At 38.3% G+C, this 15,632-nt stretch overlaps 1 protein-coding gene across 3 annotated transcripts in view; it reads left to right on the forward strand.

The window, feature by feature from the left end:
- The window catches only part of GUCY1A2 (guanylate cyclase 1 soluble subunit alpha 2), a 220,229-nt gene that overhangs the window by 92,077 nt on the left and 112,520 nt on the right, over window positions 1-15,632 (forward strand). For all 3 annotated transcript variants that reach the window (XM_077173940.1, XM_077173939.1, XM_054627809.2), the window contains exon 6: window positions 337-480. In XM_077173940.1, coding sequence (XP_077030055.1) covers window positions 337-480 — 144 coding nt within the window. The remainder of the gene's footprint in view (window positions 1-336; window positions 481-15,632) is intronic.

Here is a 15,632-nt window from a genome sequence, read left to right on the forward strand (position 1 = left end):
AGGATAGTATAAAATGAAGCTGCAAGTGATTTCTCATTTAGGAAAATGCAATTTTCTGTGTTACTGCTGTGGGAGAATGTTGTCATATCTCACCTGACACCATACACTGTTCTAGACAATCTTCTTTGGTTATTAGGTGATAAACCACTGTGCTGTTGCTTGTAGGGTTTTCACTGTACCTGTTTGCAGACTCAGTAATTATGCTCTTTTGTCTAATTGCTTATTTATGGGTGTTTTGCTCACATGTTTTAAGCAATGCTATTTGATTGCAGCCCTAATGGCAGAGTTCCCCTCTCATTATCACACCATAACTCTGGGTTTCTCTGATTGCTGCAGGTGGAAACAATAGGTGATGCGTACTGCGTTGCAGCAGGGCTCCATAAGAAAAGCCTTAGTCATGCCAAAGCCATTGCCCTGATGGCACTGAAGATGATGGAGCTTTCAGAAGAGGTTCTTACTCCAGATGGAAGCCCGATTAAGGTAACCCCTTTGGTCTTTACTCTCAGCTAGTCAGTGATACACAGACCTGCTTAATTTCGTTGTGTTCTGTGCCAGAGTGTTTACACTTGCATCACCATGTCTGCAGCTCTGATGGGCCACAGGCCCCTTCTCCAAATTGGTGTAAACCTGCATGAAAGAAGAATCTGTGGACTGCCTGCTCTTTCTCACTGTTAATGTGCTTCCTTCCCATGCTATGCCATTTCTGCTCCCTACTTTGGTACAGCGGGGGGAAACCAGATGTCCTTTTGTAAAATTTTCAAGTTCCTCTGCTGTTCTGCTTCTTTTGGTCCTATACCAACATATTCAAAAGAATACCATTCTGAAAAAATATGTTGGACTGTGCATTTTGAAGAAAATTCTATTAAAGCTTCATGTGAACATTCACTTAGCACAAAATAAACTTTAAAAGACTGAAGATACCAGAAGACATAGCATTTTCAGTTTTGATATAAAACTATTTCAAACAGATGTTAATTTAATCCTACTAAAATATATCTTTTAAATTGATTTTTATTTATATTTATTTATATTTTTTTGCTTCTCCAATAACTATAGGCAATTACATGTGCTAACTACATTGGTATGTGCTGGGAGAGCTGTCTTCCAGAGCCTCTTCACTTTCTTTTTTTTTTTTCATTGCTTCAATTGTAGGGAAATTTTGAAGGTGTATGTTTTACTCTGAGACTCACTTTTTGTGACTGTTTTCATTAACACACGTTATTTTTCAGAACATTCCTCTTATTTTCAATGTCTGCATAACGAAACCTGTTAAAAAAAGAGATAAAGACATTGTAGAGGAAATATGTATGAAATAAAATGCTGGGAATAACCAAATATTTTCAAAAAGTGCTAATAAACCTCCATTAGAATTCAGAAGAAAAAAGTTCATCATACTTAAACTGGAAGTAGAGGTACTGAGAAGTTCATCATAATTTCTTAGTTGTTCTGTTTTCAGTTTTAGGTGTAATAGATTTCAGGGCAGGAGGGATGGTGATATTGTAGAATGTTGCTACCTTTGTATCTTATCTGGAAGCTGTGCTTAAAAATAAAGCTTCTCTTTCATAGAAGCATATTCTGATTTATTTTAAAGTTTATTAAGATTAGGGTTCCTCTCATGTGGCTGCCTTTACCCTGTAAACTACTGCAGTAAGGACTTTTGGAGAAGTCTACTTTAGTTTGTCCTAGTTTAGCTGTCTACTCTAGGACAAGATGAATCACTCCCTAAAAATGTGTGCTTTTTTAGTTGTCTGTAAAGGAGATTTATGTACTTAACCTAAATGTGGATGTCTATGCTGTGAGCTTCTACACTCTGTCACATGAGTCCTCCTACAAGTGGCAAGGAATGCATAATTTTTCCCAGTGGCTATGTCAATGATCATCATAATTAAAAACATACTCATAATTTCTAAATTCAGTTGGCATGACTTTTGCCTTCCAGACAATGTTAAATTGGCTTGAGTGATCCCTATTTTTGTTAGTCAGCAGTTTTTCACTTTAAAAAAAACATTAAGGGGCCCATTGTGCCACACATTCCCATTAGCAAATGTTCCATGTGCATTAAAATGTCTTAAAGCAGCAGCAGGGGAAGTTCAGATTGGATATAAGGGAGATGTGGTCAAGCACTCGAATGAGGTTCTCAGGAAAGTCATCATGGCCCCAAGCCCATATGTGTTTAAGTGCTTGGACAGCTCTTAAATACATGACTTAACTTTTAGGTTGCCTGGTGTGAAGGTTTATGGAATATATGTATTTTATAAATTACTTTGATGAATGTATCATGTTATCATCTCAAGGCTGAATTCACCAGAATGCAAGGATTTACTTTTTGTGATTCTTGAAATGTTAATGCCTGTGATAGCAGTGAATATCTTATTAAGTGACACTTCAAGTCTCAAAAAGTTAAGATGAAAAAGTAAATGAAAAGAATTTTAAAATACCATATCACATAAACAGGAACTTAGGATAAGATTTTCACCTATCAAGTGCATTAGTAGATGATGAAATGAGGGGTATCTTATCTGGGTACACTGGGTACACTGTTATCATATGAAGGTGTTCATTGTAGTGATCACAAAAATAACTTCTTTGTACAACCATTTAGACTTTATGAAAAATCTGCCCCTTAGAGAAATGCTAGTGTGGGCAGTGAGCAGTGATGTGTTAGAACCCTGGATGCTGAGAATTTTAAACTTTCTGTGCTGAAAGGCAGACCCACAAGAGAGCACTGCATTTGACCTGAGGCTATGGAGAAGGCTTCCAAAATTGATTAATAGCACTGGGATTATGGGTGTATAGTTAGAGTGTGTAAAATCACAGAGTGGAAAACTTAAGAGTTTGGGGTTTTAGAATATAGAAATAAACATGAAGCAAGATGGAGGTTTTAGGGAGGAGGCAGGTTGTTCTTTACCTTCTTCTTCCTTCTACTTCATGGGTTCGGGTGATGTTTTGTAATTGGACAGAAAAATCCTCATTGCAGGCTTCGAGGGATCAGTTATTGGGTTAAAAGGCAAATAATCCAGGTGTCATTTCTTAATTGGAAAGTTTAGTCTTAAAAGACCTGTAACAAGAGATAGTTAGCCATTTTGTGCCTTTGTAATGAAAGGGTGCAGAACTCATAGTTGTGAGGCTGTTACACTGATAAGAAATAATAAACACCTGAGTCCAAACACGAACCATGGTCTCAAGTGCCTTCAGTCCTGACCCCAACAGAGGTAGAAAAAACAAGCAGAGAACCCGCATGATGGACCTCAGGATGGTGGCCAGGTGTACGAAGCAGGTCTGGTTTGTATCCAGATGATGCTCCCTGCTCTGAGTCAGAGCTCATAGCACACTGATGAGAGCACTGTGGTGTGCAGCTCACACCTACTCAGGCATTTGGCACTTCCAGCAGAGCCAGAGGCAGCACAAATGCATGAGCAGGATGGGGAGTCTGTGCCAGCACTCCTTAAACCTGTGTGAGCAGCCTGGCACTTGAAGGGTAATGAGGAACTGTTATTTTGCAGAAAGAGAGAGCAAGCTGTATTACAGCAGAACACACAAATCCTATCATCAGTGTTGTAACACAGCCTGCCCTCTTAGAAAGAAATATTTGTAACAGAAAATGGGCTGATCATTCCCCTGTGCGTGATTGAGGAGGCTTCAGGTCCCTGTGTGTTTTTTTAAACTCAGTTCTACTAGAGGCAAAATCCCGTTACTTTAGAATGAGGTAAGGCCTTAGTACAAAAGAGAGACTTTTGCTTCAGATACTGCATGTAGAATTTGATATACATTTTTATCCTTTCAGCTTTCCAAAATTTTATTTTGGAAGCACTCTTTTGATTTATATTCTGTACAACTATTTATATGTAGTGCTTTATGACTTTAGTCTGAAAATATTGATTTAAAATTGCCTCCTACATTTAAGTGAGTGTTACTTGAGTATAGCATGTGCTTCGTACTTTACTACATTTTTTTAAGATAAAGTGGAATTACGTTAATTTTAATAGCTGGAGATAATACTGTAAGTGGAATTCTCCAAGGCATTGACCTTCAGTGAAAGGTTGCAGTGCAGATATGGAATTCCTAGAGAATATTAATACTTGGATAACTTTTTATCATACTTCAAAGCTTACCTAATTAATCAGTGTGTGGTGTATATCCCAAAGAAAGAGAAGGATCTCCTTTTCGGATTTTTTTTCAAAAGGGCTGCTGTGACAGAACATACCTAGTTTCCACTAATGAGATTTCCTGAGAAATTATCTGCTTATTTTTGTGGTGTATGAAGGTTTATGTAATAGGGTCATGAAGAGATAAGAACTGGGAACTTGGAGGAAAAGTAAACTATTTACACGAAACTGCTGAAATTAACTACAATTATTTAGATTAATTGTATGCAGGTGTTCTTGTCTAAAGCATAATGGTTGAGCCCTACCACAGCAATTCAAAACACATTGCAAGATGTTTTGCTACAGCAGAAAAATTTCATCTATATTTGAAATTATTTATGCTACCATAACATGAGAATTAGACCTGTAAATACTGTAATCCCAAGCTGAAGCAAATACATGCCCCTACCTTTATTTTTGCTCACTTTCTCATGACTAGTTTGTGAAATACTCTAAACAGAATAGTGCAGAACATTTCTAGCTGATACTGGCTTCAATGTGATTAATTTATTCTCAGGTGAGGTAGATGGGACTTTGCATTTGCATGGCACATAATCTGGTACTCGTCTCAGTTGTTTCTTTATTATCACTTGAAGCTTCTAACCTTCATATTTGCCAAAGCTATTTTATTATTGGATTGGTAGGCTGCACTCAAACAGTGTAGGCATTAATATCATCTAATTTCAAACAGTAACAGTGTGAACAGGTACGGCTAAACTTGTTACTGTAGCTCCCTCTTAAATGAAGAGTAAATTTAGTCTGTATTCATCTGAAATGCTTGCAGTGTCTAATTTATAAAGAAATATATGAATTAATATTTGTCAGGTAAGTCCCACCTCAAGAGTGAACAGGCTAATGACCTCTCAGAATGGATGATACCACTGGAAAGAGATGAACTGAAATGGAGGTTCACAACTTTGATCAGTCACAGCTTTTCCATTTGAATTTTAGATGTGATCCAGACTTTCTATACTTCAACTTTCCATGTATAGGTGACAAATAAAGCTTCATGGGTAGAACCAGTAGTTTAGCATGTCTAAGATGTATCACCTTACAGCCATGCAGCTGCATTAGTTTTGGTTTATGCTGTCTATTTAAATATCTGTGATCATGACAACTGAAACAATGAAAGCCTGAGTTTGATAAACCTCTAATCTCTGCTTGCCAAGTGGTAATTTTAACTAGCATGAACTCAGACTTGTGAGTAAGGGCACAGAAGTAGTCAAAAGGGCTCTGTAGATTGTAACGGTTGATGGCCACAGTGAGCGACACACTTTCCTAAATAATATGGAAATGGGCAATGAATTTTAGAGTGCATACCATTTTCTGCTGGTTCATTAAGTATTCCCCTTTGTATTTCAGTAATATGCCACTTGGGTCCAGGACCCACATAGGAAGTGCCAACATTTGTTTGTATAAATGGGATTTCTATTTTTTAAGTGAAGGGGCCATTCCCAAAAACAGTGAGAGAGAGTGGCAGGTGTTGTCTATGTTATCCTTTTCAGTGTTCCTTCCTTGCTTATTATTCAGGTTGTGGTGTGCTGGTTTTATAACAATTTAGGTTCTATCCAAAAGTACATCTTTACATAAGCAGCAAAAGGTTGTCTGGTTTGTTTTAAGTTGTGAAGGGCTGACTGCTGATGCAGGCATTCTCATCAGCCCTGTGTGAGAAGCTGCTGCATTCCTGCAATGCTCCTTGCTCCATCTGTGGTCTCCTAGCAACTTCGCCTTGTACCTAATGTCTACATCAGACTCTGGAAGGTATAAAATATCCTACTTCAGCCTGCAGAACTGGAAATTAGAAATATCCTTGTGTTGAAAGGAGAAAAAGTCAGAAACAGTTCCACAAAAGAAACCTTTGCATTAAGAGACTTCTAGAGCTTATAGTTTCACAGGTTTACCAGCATTAGAGCATCATGACAGTTTTGGGGACCATTCAGAGCTGCATGTCAGGGAAGCTTGGTACCTTTTCTTTACAGCATGCTTGGGAGATGGTGAGACAAAGTCAGCCATGGTGATGATTCCCTGGACGTGGGAGAGTTCATGATTGCACTTCCTCAGTTTGGCCCAGTGCCTCTGGAAATGTAAAAAGAGAGAAGCTGATTGAAGCACATTTCCCTAGGAATGTGGGAAATTGAAAGTTTTGTTAGACTACTCTAAGGGAAAATTCACTTTTCTCAGCCCTACAGTCATTTTCACTCAACTGCTTCCTTTTGTGTGTGATTTTAGTAATGATCTTTAAAAATCCCAAACCACACCACATTATTTGCAACTTCTTTTCTTTTGAAGTGACTTTGTCAAATACATATTTGTGTATTATAGCCACTGTAGGACAGTGTTACTACATGTGTTCAAGTAACAAGGCAAAGTGGGGTTTATAATGAAGAATCTGGTCTGAAAAACTAGACTGGCACTTTGTCTGCTGAAGAGGGAAGGTTCCCAAAGGGTTGTTCATTCTTTCAGATGGCACACATTTCAGTTCTTAGGTATAGTCTGCAGTAGATGCTAAAGGTAGATTGTCAAAGCTACGAGGACTTGATTCTGCACAACATAAGGATCCACCTGCTCAGGCAGAGGCATCATATTGGGATTGGCAACCTAGTGTAAGCCAAACTTGAGTAAAGTAGAAAGCTAGGGAGATCTTTTTTTTAATGACTGCTGGGAGAGAGAGAGACCTAAAAGACAAGCAAGGGGCTAATTAATAACGTGAGGATCAGCTGAGAAGAGGTTTTGTCATTAGACCTGACCATTCTTCTCTCATGCCATGTCTTGTCTGACATTTCGTCTCTGGCAAGTAGGAGGCACAAGTGCCATTCCATCTCTACTTGACCCTGTGGCAGAGATAAAACATGTTTGTAGAAACCAGGTTAGTTACCCAGGGCACCTTGTGAACTTTCCCACTGTTTATTAGTTCACAGTGATTACTACATGTTCACAGCTCTTTGACTCAGTATGCAGATCTAGCTGCGTGTGGAAACGCCTCTGTAATTCAGTCATACTTCCTGTTCCTCAAGGGAGACTAAACCTTGCTGTGATGGCTGCACCTAGCTTTGTCCTGGTGCCTCACAGTGAGCAGATACTTTCATTTCCTTCTCTAGGTGCCATAACTGCATGCACAGGGAAAACCAGCAAGGATTTCAAGGTTTAGATCCCTGCAGGGAGCACAGGATATGCAGCTGGGTTGTGGGGTCAGCTTTGAGGTCACGGTGTGACATCTCTCACGGTTCAGCAGTCATTTCAGACACAGACGCCTCCAACTAACACTCCAGATGTCTGGCTAGTAGTAGAACTGGTCGGGAATTTTCCATAGAAAACACTTTTTGGCTGAGAACACTTTATGATAAAAAACAAATTACCAGGCATATCTACCAGCTTTTGCTAAAGCACTGATCAAAACTCACTTCATAGTGCTAAATATCAATAGTTACTGGGACAACGACCTGGGGAGAAAAAAACCCAGAACTGTGACGGCCGTCACAGGGGTTTGCAGGTGAAGAGAGAGACGAGAATGTTGACTCTATGATCAGAAGGTTTGATTTATTATTTTATGATATATATGTCACATTATAACTATACTAGAAAGAAAAAGAAAGGAAAAGGTTCTTCAGAAGCTTGCTAAGCTAAGAATAGAATAGAAAAGAATGATAACAAAGGCAGCTCTCTCTGACTCTCTCTGAGATAGCTCTGTCTTGATTGGCCATTAATTATAAACATCTAAGAGGGGCCAATCACAGGTGGACTTGTTGCATTCAACAGCAGCAGATAATAACTGTTTACATTTGTTGCTGAGACTTCTCAGTTTCAGCAGGAAAATCTTAAAGAAAAGATTTTCACAAAAGGATGTCTGCGACACAGAACTTTAAAGAGAGTAAAGCATTAAACTTGTATTCTTTATGAGGAAAAAGACCTTTGCATTCTCATTTATCTAGGATGGAAGATATCCTGTGATACAGTTTTGCCCCTGGGCTTGGGTTGGGACATTTTTTGCAGCTGCCAGAACTTCACATTCTGGCTTTGACTGTTACACTCAGTGGAGCACTCCCATGCTGAAGCTGAAATTTTCTGATTTTGATATTGTACATTGACTCTTTATTCAGACAAAACCAAGCAATAGTAACAATAGAAACGCAACCCTCCAGGTGAATAAATAATTAAATCCGTGCTGCATACAGCATTTCAAAAGGTTGATATTGTTGCATCTTTATGAAGGGAAGAATAGACAAAAATCTAAATTTAGAATTGCAGCATGTACAATGATGTTATATGTTTATATATAATAGAGATATAAAATTTGAAATAATTAATGAATATTTAAAGAATTGGGCTAGGGAATCTAGGGTAGCAGAGAGCTGAATTTTTATTTCTCCTAAGTCCTAAATATATGTTATCTTCTTCCATTATGTTTCCTGTCAAATAAAAATTAAAAGGTCTGGTTTCCACTATACAGCAAGAGTATTTTTTCTTATCTCCTGAGATGGAGAAGAGATGCAAAACATTACACAAAAGTTGAAAAAAGTAGAAAGTAGTGATATGAAAATACACAAACCTGCAAGGACTCACAGAAGATAAGCAGTAATACACTGAGAAACAACACAGACTATGCATAAAAATAGTGTTTGATTGGCTTTTATGCAGTAAGCATGACCAGAAAATGCTAGCCTTGAATTGCTGCCTCACTGGGTTTATAGGCACAGGTGATCCCAGAGGCCTCAGAGGGAGATGCAGAGATGAAAATGCCACGCCCTGGCTATAGAGGTGGCTGCAGAGGTGGCTGCTACCTCAGTGTCTGTTTCCAGCTGCTGAGATGCTGTCAGGCAGCTGCTGCCCTGTGCTGCATTGCTCGAGCATCTGCTTCTCCCTTCAGTGACTGAGCTGTCAGCACCTGCTTTGTGGTCTGCCTGCTTGAAAATAAGGAAGCCTGTTCTGTCCAGTGCTGGTGATATTTATTTACTGTTGGAATCTGTTATGTACATTCTCTTTTCTAAACTGGACAATGTGTTGCTTTGGAACTACCAGTAAATCACTCGATACCCAGTTTCTGTCTCTTCCAAGGGTCCCAACAGTTTAGTCACCTAATCCAAATGGTTTTCTTTATCTAAAGTCACAGTGTACCATAAACTTTGTTTTGGCAGTGAATAGGGCAAATCTACTTCATCCTGACCCTCCCCTAGAAGAAAGAGATGGTGTTATACCTGCTGTAGCCTTACAGTGTGCAAAAGTAACACATCCTCCTGGATAATGCAGCTTGGGCATCTGTCGGCTAGACGACAATGCTAACTTAGCTCCTCCTTTCATCCAGATGCAGCTTGGAGAAAAAGATTCAAAAAGAGCCTTGTCCCATCTACACCTTCTCCCCTCTTCCTTGTCTGCTACTGCATGAGTAGTTTTGTATAAAGTGCAGCTGGAAATACAAAAAGAAAAAAAAAAAATTGAGCTGCCTGCAGCGTTTCATACTGTATGACTTCTGTTACACATTTGAAGGGCGTTGTTCTCCTCTCCATAACCTATTAGTTCTCTTGTCCCTTTAATGCAATTTTTCTTTGAGGATTATCTCACTGGTAGAAAGAGGCAAAGCTTTTTCATGTTGCAAGGAAGAGCACCTCGGTTGTCCTTCTCTTTCCTTACCCTGGATTATAAGCAGAGCCTTGCCCTGAGTCCCAGAGGAGCTGCTTGTGGGTTGTCTCATGGAAATCAGTGTCTTTGTCAGCCCCACTGGGTAATCCTGTAGAAATGTTAACCTTTATGCATCCACAGTTACAGTAATTTTAGGAGCAACTGGCAGCATCTGCTCTGCAAGCTAAAGAAGAACAAAGTGCATTTGTTAATGGCAGTACTTGGCTTTCCCCATTCTCTCCAACATGCACAGTTCAGGGAGGAAAAGTCAAAGTCTACAGTTTTAAGCACCAGTTAAAAAACCCTATGGCATAACTGTTGTCATTATTCTGAGCTAAACAGTGAGTCATTGCACTGTGCTATATTTGAGTGAACAGTTCAGATGAGGGCTGGATGCTGGAGGATTTTACTTGGCCTTCTGTTTGGAGCTGACAAGTTCAGCAACATTGTTCAACAGTTTCAGAATAGTTTAGTTCCCTAAGGAAGAATGCATTTCCTGTCATAAATAAATCCATAAACTAAATGTTTCATGGTATGTCAGCTTCCTTTCATATGAGACATGGAGTGTTTTGGAAAAAATGCCAATACTTCCACGGGATTTGTGACAGCCTTTTCTGTTCAAATACTTCCTTTAAATCTAAACTAGGGTAAAAGTCATTCAATGCAAATCATCCTCTTCAGAGACTTTATGTTTAATAATTTGAACTTTTTTTTAGCACAAAAATCTCCATATTTATATTGGATTTTGGTTTTGCTTTAGTATTTTAAAGAGAGAGGAGAGGAGAGACAAAAGCATTAGTTTTGAATGGAGGAGGAGGGACAAGGCACAAATAATCTGAGAATGTTGAGTCCTACCATGTGACCTATTTGATTGCAGCAATAAAAAGAAAGGGGAAAGTGGTATAAGGAAACGTGGATTAGAATGTACAAGGATTTCTCCACCTGGCAGAACTTGGAGGGGTCAAAGTGATAATTATCCTGAAGGAAAACCTGATTTTTGTCTAGCTTTGGGGCATAATTCCAGGAAAAGAATCAACCCTTAGAAGGAAGATCGGAAGAGATGTATTTCTGAGATCTCATTTTACCCTCCTGCAAAATCTCCATGCCATAAAGCAAATGCTCTGGATAATTTCTTGCTGAGATATAGTTTTCCTAAATGAGTAAGACATTTCTTGAAATTTAGCTAAATATTCCAGTTCTTTCACCATTATTTTAATATCTAAAATGACAAAAACTGATTATAACAAAGCTATCAAAAATCACAAAATCATAGAACAACTTTTAAGGTTGGAGAGGGTTTCAGAAGATCAGCTGGTCCAGCTGTTTGTGCCCAGATGACATTATTGACCACCCTGTCCAAAGACAGCTTGAAAACCTCGACTGATGGGGACTTTAAATACCTATGTGCCTTTCTGAAAATTTATCTTTTCTATCATCTCTCTTTAGAATACCTGTTTTTCTTTCTGTGACAACTTACTTTGTAGTAGTAGGTCCATTTGTGCTGCATTTTAAAAAATGGATGAAAAAAAAAAGTAAAAACCTTTACCAGAAGAAAAAGAGCCCTAAAAATAGGGAGATTTTTTAAACTGCCATACAGTTTGTTGGGATAGGAACTAACTGCTGTTGTTACTGCTTTACTACTGTCATTTCTGCATAGTGGCACCCACTCTGTAGCCACAAACAACACTTTGCAGAATTCGAGTTATTGTTTCCTTTGGGAACGTCAATATGATTTACTTAAAAGAAGCAGACTCTTACAAAACCTTAAATTGAAGAAGTCTTTTTTTTCCTTGACTGATCTATGACAGTGATGAGAAATATATAATATGAAATGACACATATATTTCCCTTATTCCCTTTCACTTATTTCAATAAGTGTTTCTGTGAGTATTTTTAATAAATGCTATGATCTCGAGGTGTTATGATAGTCAGAAAATAATTGAGCTTTGTGGTCTGAAAATCAGGCATCTGGGGGCATTTCAAGTAGGACAATGAGAACCACTATACACTCCAAACTTTAAAGTAGATAGTACACTCAAAAATTTGTATTTATAGTCCCTGGTTATAGGACTTTGATCTTTTATTTGTTATTTCAGTTTGCATCTCTGTATGCTTTTCCATCTTGCTTACTTATAATGTTTTGAAAATGTGATCATCTCACAGCACACTGGTTGCTTGAACTTAGAGAAGAGCTTCATTGTTCAGATGTCTTTTTGACCAAAATGCCTATTTATTTAATCAAATACGGTCCAGTGTTTATGGATAATTTCAAACCTGGTTTAGCTAACTACACATTTGTAAATGTAAGTGCTTTGGGAGCTGAACTCAGGTCCTTTTATTTGAGTAGAAAATCTTTTGCATTTAGCTGCCTTTGTTCAGACTTGGATTTTCTGAGGAGAAACTGTCATTTCAGTTCACAGATACTGAAAGGGATAAAAATATAGAAAGAATGAACAGTTTCTTCTCTATGTTACAAATCTATTTGTCTTCAAGAATTTGCTCATAGTGGTTATTCTTAGCTTATATTCACCAAGACAACATGAAAATTGGTGACCCTTTTCCTATATAAACTCTGAAACACTGATTAATTTAATTTCATTACATGCTAATTTTAGCATGGACAAAGTATTTTTGTAAGATGCAGACTGACTGTTTCATTATTTTTAACTCCAAAATATTAGTCTCCTTTCACTTTGAATAATAACTTTTTCAAAGGTAAAATTAAAGACGACATAGAGTTCAAACTTAGAGGGTTTAGTTCTGCATGTGTTTATCACAAAACTTCACATCTCTTAGAAAATTATTTGATGTTCAAATTTACAGTCTCACTTTTCTTAAACTTCAATGAGAAAAAAGCACAATTGCATCCTGTTTAGCATTCCCTGGAACCTTTTCTCTATCATAACTAGGAAAAAAACCTTCAAAGGCTTCAGTGAGTCCTTCATTTAACCCCATTGGTCTCCAGGGTACCATCCATTGCATACTGGGCTCTCTGTTATGTCTGCCTCCAAGGCCACACCACTGCACTAGATGCTCTTTTGGTCTGATTCAGTACAGTTGTTCTTACATTCTTATCTAATTTATTGCCTGTTCCTAGTCACAGATCTCTGCAGCTAAATGTCAACTCCTGTTTCTGAAGGAATGACATATTTAATAGCTAGGATAGCTCAGATAACAAAAGCTACAAAAATTCTGTCTGCTATGACTGAGATCATGGCAGCTATTTCAGTGTGGTTACCCTACAGATTTTTATAGAATAGAATCATGGAATTATGGAATTGTTTAGGTAGGGAAAGACCTTTAAGATCATCAAGTCCAACCATTATCACAGCACTGCCAAGTCCACCACTAGACCATGTCCTTGTGGTTTGTTTATACATTCTCATTTCCTCCTCAACAGACTCATAGGAAGCTTATGAAATTGCTAACCATAAAAATATTGAGGACACTATAACATTCTTCTTCTGTTCTCAGAGCTTTCATTACTTTTGAGCATTTGCCAAAGAATTCTTAGCCTTTTTGTTTTTCATGAGCTCTTCCTTGATGTTTGCCATTTGTTGCATTGTGTATATTGGATACCTAAATTATATGATGTTCTGCTGTCTGGACAGAAGAAAAGCTTTAGAGGCATGAGAATGAATGGCAAATAGCTAAATAATGAAGCCTACTCTTGTTCACACACGAAGGCTATTGTTTACAGGAGATGAGATTAATTTTGCTAAGATCTGTTCCCTTGTGAACACAGTGAATAAGTTTTTTAGTCTGACTGTTGATGACTAAAAAGAAATGAACAGCCATTCAGAATCAGTGGGATTGTTTGCAAATGTACCTTTTGCAGAATGGAGGAAGGCTGTTCCCACAGTAGAGCTGTCTCTCCTGTTATGTCTTCACAAATTTAGGGAGCCACAGTGTACAAACAGCAATCTATAGGACAGTCCAGAGTTTCCCGTCTGGTTTTCAGTGGGGCTAAGCCTTGCATCCTGGATAGTGGTAGAGTAGGGTCCACTTCCCTTCACCTAGAAGTGTGAGGTAGGTGTATGTCATGCTTGTTGCTGGTTTTGACAGTTCTGTAATAATAGCCACCTGGGGTTTCTTTTTTCATTTGTTTTTGGTGGAATATTTTTCTCATATGAAACCAAGATTTATTGTAAACACATTCCTTTATGGGTTTTTAAAATAGATTAAGATTTCTGTAAGAGAAAATGTTATTAGGAGTAGCCAGTGTTTAAGGGGAGTGGGGAAAACCAAGCTTAGCCTGTATGGCTTACATTAGGAAAAGGTAAATATCCCACACCCCATATGAGGGAGTACCATTAAGCCCCAAATAGAATAATGGCTGTTCTTGAGCCTGTCATTGTTTTGTCATTTCAGTTTTGTTTCTCAGAAAAGATGTTTAAGAAGTGCAATGTGTACGAAATTGAATGTTTTTCTTGCTAACCCTAACAGCAAGAATCATCAATGCACAGCCCACATAACACTAATATTAAAATGAAATCTAAGCTTTAAACAATGTTTTGCAAGAGGAATCAAAAAGTGTTTTTGAGAAATTGGAAAGTGAGAAATAAATGCATGTTTTAGAATCTCTTGTATGCTTAGTGGGCATCTGAATCCCAAAAATTTACATTGTAAATGCCTCTGATTGCACCAGATGACTGCTTTTAGTTTGGTCTTCTGGAGATCAGAAAGCAATATGGAACCCTGATGGCTTCCTGAAAGTTCTTCTGTGTAAACATTCCTTCTCTCCTCCACAGAAATGGAAAATGAACAAAAAGCCAATAGGAAAAACAACTCTGAACAGCAAATCTGCATTTATAGGAACTGAATAGCAAGTTTACAGGCTGTAGAAAGCACTGAAATTTGTGGAATTTTCTGAAAGGCCTGTAATACCAGTTTTTCTGTTGCTTCCTTTCCAAGAACACCAGCAAAGAGCAAGTCTTGACTGGAATTGCGGCTTCCTCAGTAGGATGTGTGTCCATGCATATGTGAATACATACAGAGAGGGCATATAACCCTCTGTAAAGCATTCACTTGAATTCACTCTGTTTGCAAACATTGCTAAGCCATCTCCTGATGTGTCTTAGACTCTCATGACAGTGTTATGAATAATCCAGATGCAACTACTTCCTGAGCATATTGACAATTTAGTTGGACAAGGTTCCAAAATGACAGCATGACTTGTGGTCTCTCATTAGTTTGGGTTAACAGAAATTGATACCTTTATAGGTATCAATTTGTAGCCCAGTGCTATTGGAGGAATTGCAGTTTTCCCATGGATACTGTGACACATCTGGAATTCTTACTATTGCATGAAAAACAGATGTGCATATTTTTCTGTTACTGCCATGTTTCACTCTGGGCTTAGCATCCCAAACCTTGACTGTCACTGGTCCCCTTGCTCCATGCTCCTCTCCCATTCATTTTTTCTTGCCTTGAATTTTGCTTTTTAAGTCATTTTCTATAAGTGAGATTCTCTTTTGCTCTGTGAGGTTATGCTCAGACATATTAATTATGGCCTTTAGGACTTGGTAGTTACAACATTTAGGATCACTGTGGCTTAGTATGGATGAACATGTACTGTTGTCCTTGCCATGAATGCCTTGGGGAAGACCTGTGTTTTATCTTGTGTCACAGCCTTAACTGCCACAGGTCCCTCTACTCTTCCCAATTTCTGTTCTCCTTAAACCCAGGCATCCTAAGCATCCCACAGCATACTGTACACTCACCAGCTTGCATTGCCCTCTGTTGTCCTACACTGCCTTTGACCCAAATCCTTTTCCAGGCACCTTTTGAGTCAGTGAGAGTTCACTAACAAGGTTTGAACACTGCTCTGTGTGTAATGCAGATCTGCTGCAGCGTGCTGTCAGCTGTGGGTGT

Source organism: Agelaius phoeniceus, chromosome 2, assembly GCF_051311805.1.
Source record: "Agelaius phoeniceus isolate bAgePho1 chromosome 2, bAgePho1.hap1, whole genome shotgun sequence".
Lineage (NCBI taxonomy): Eukaryota > Metazoa > Chordata > Aves > Passeriformes > Icteridae > Agelaius > Agelaius phoeniceus.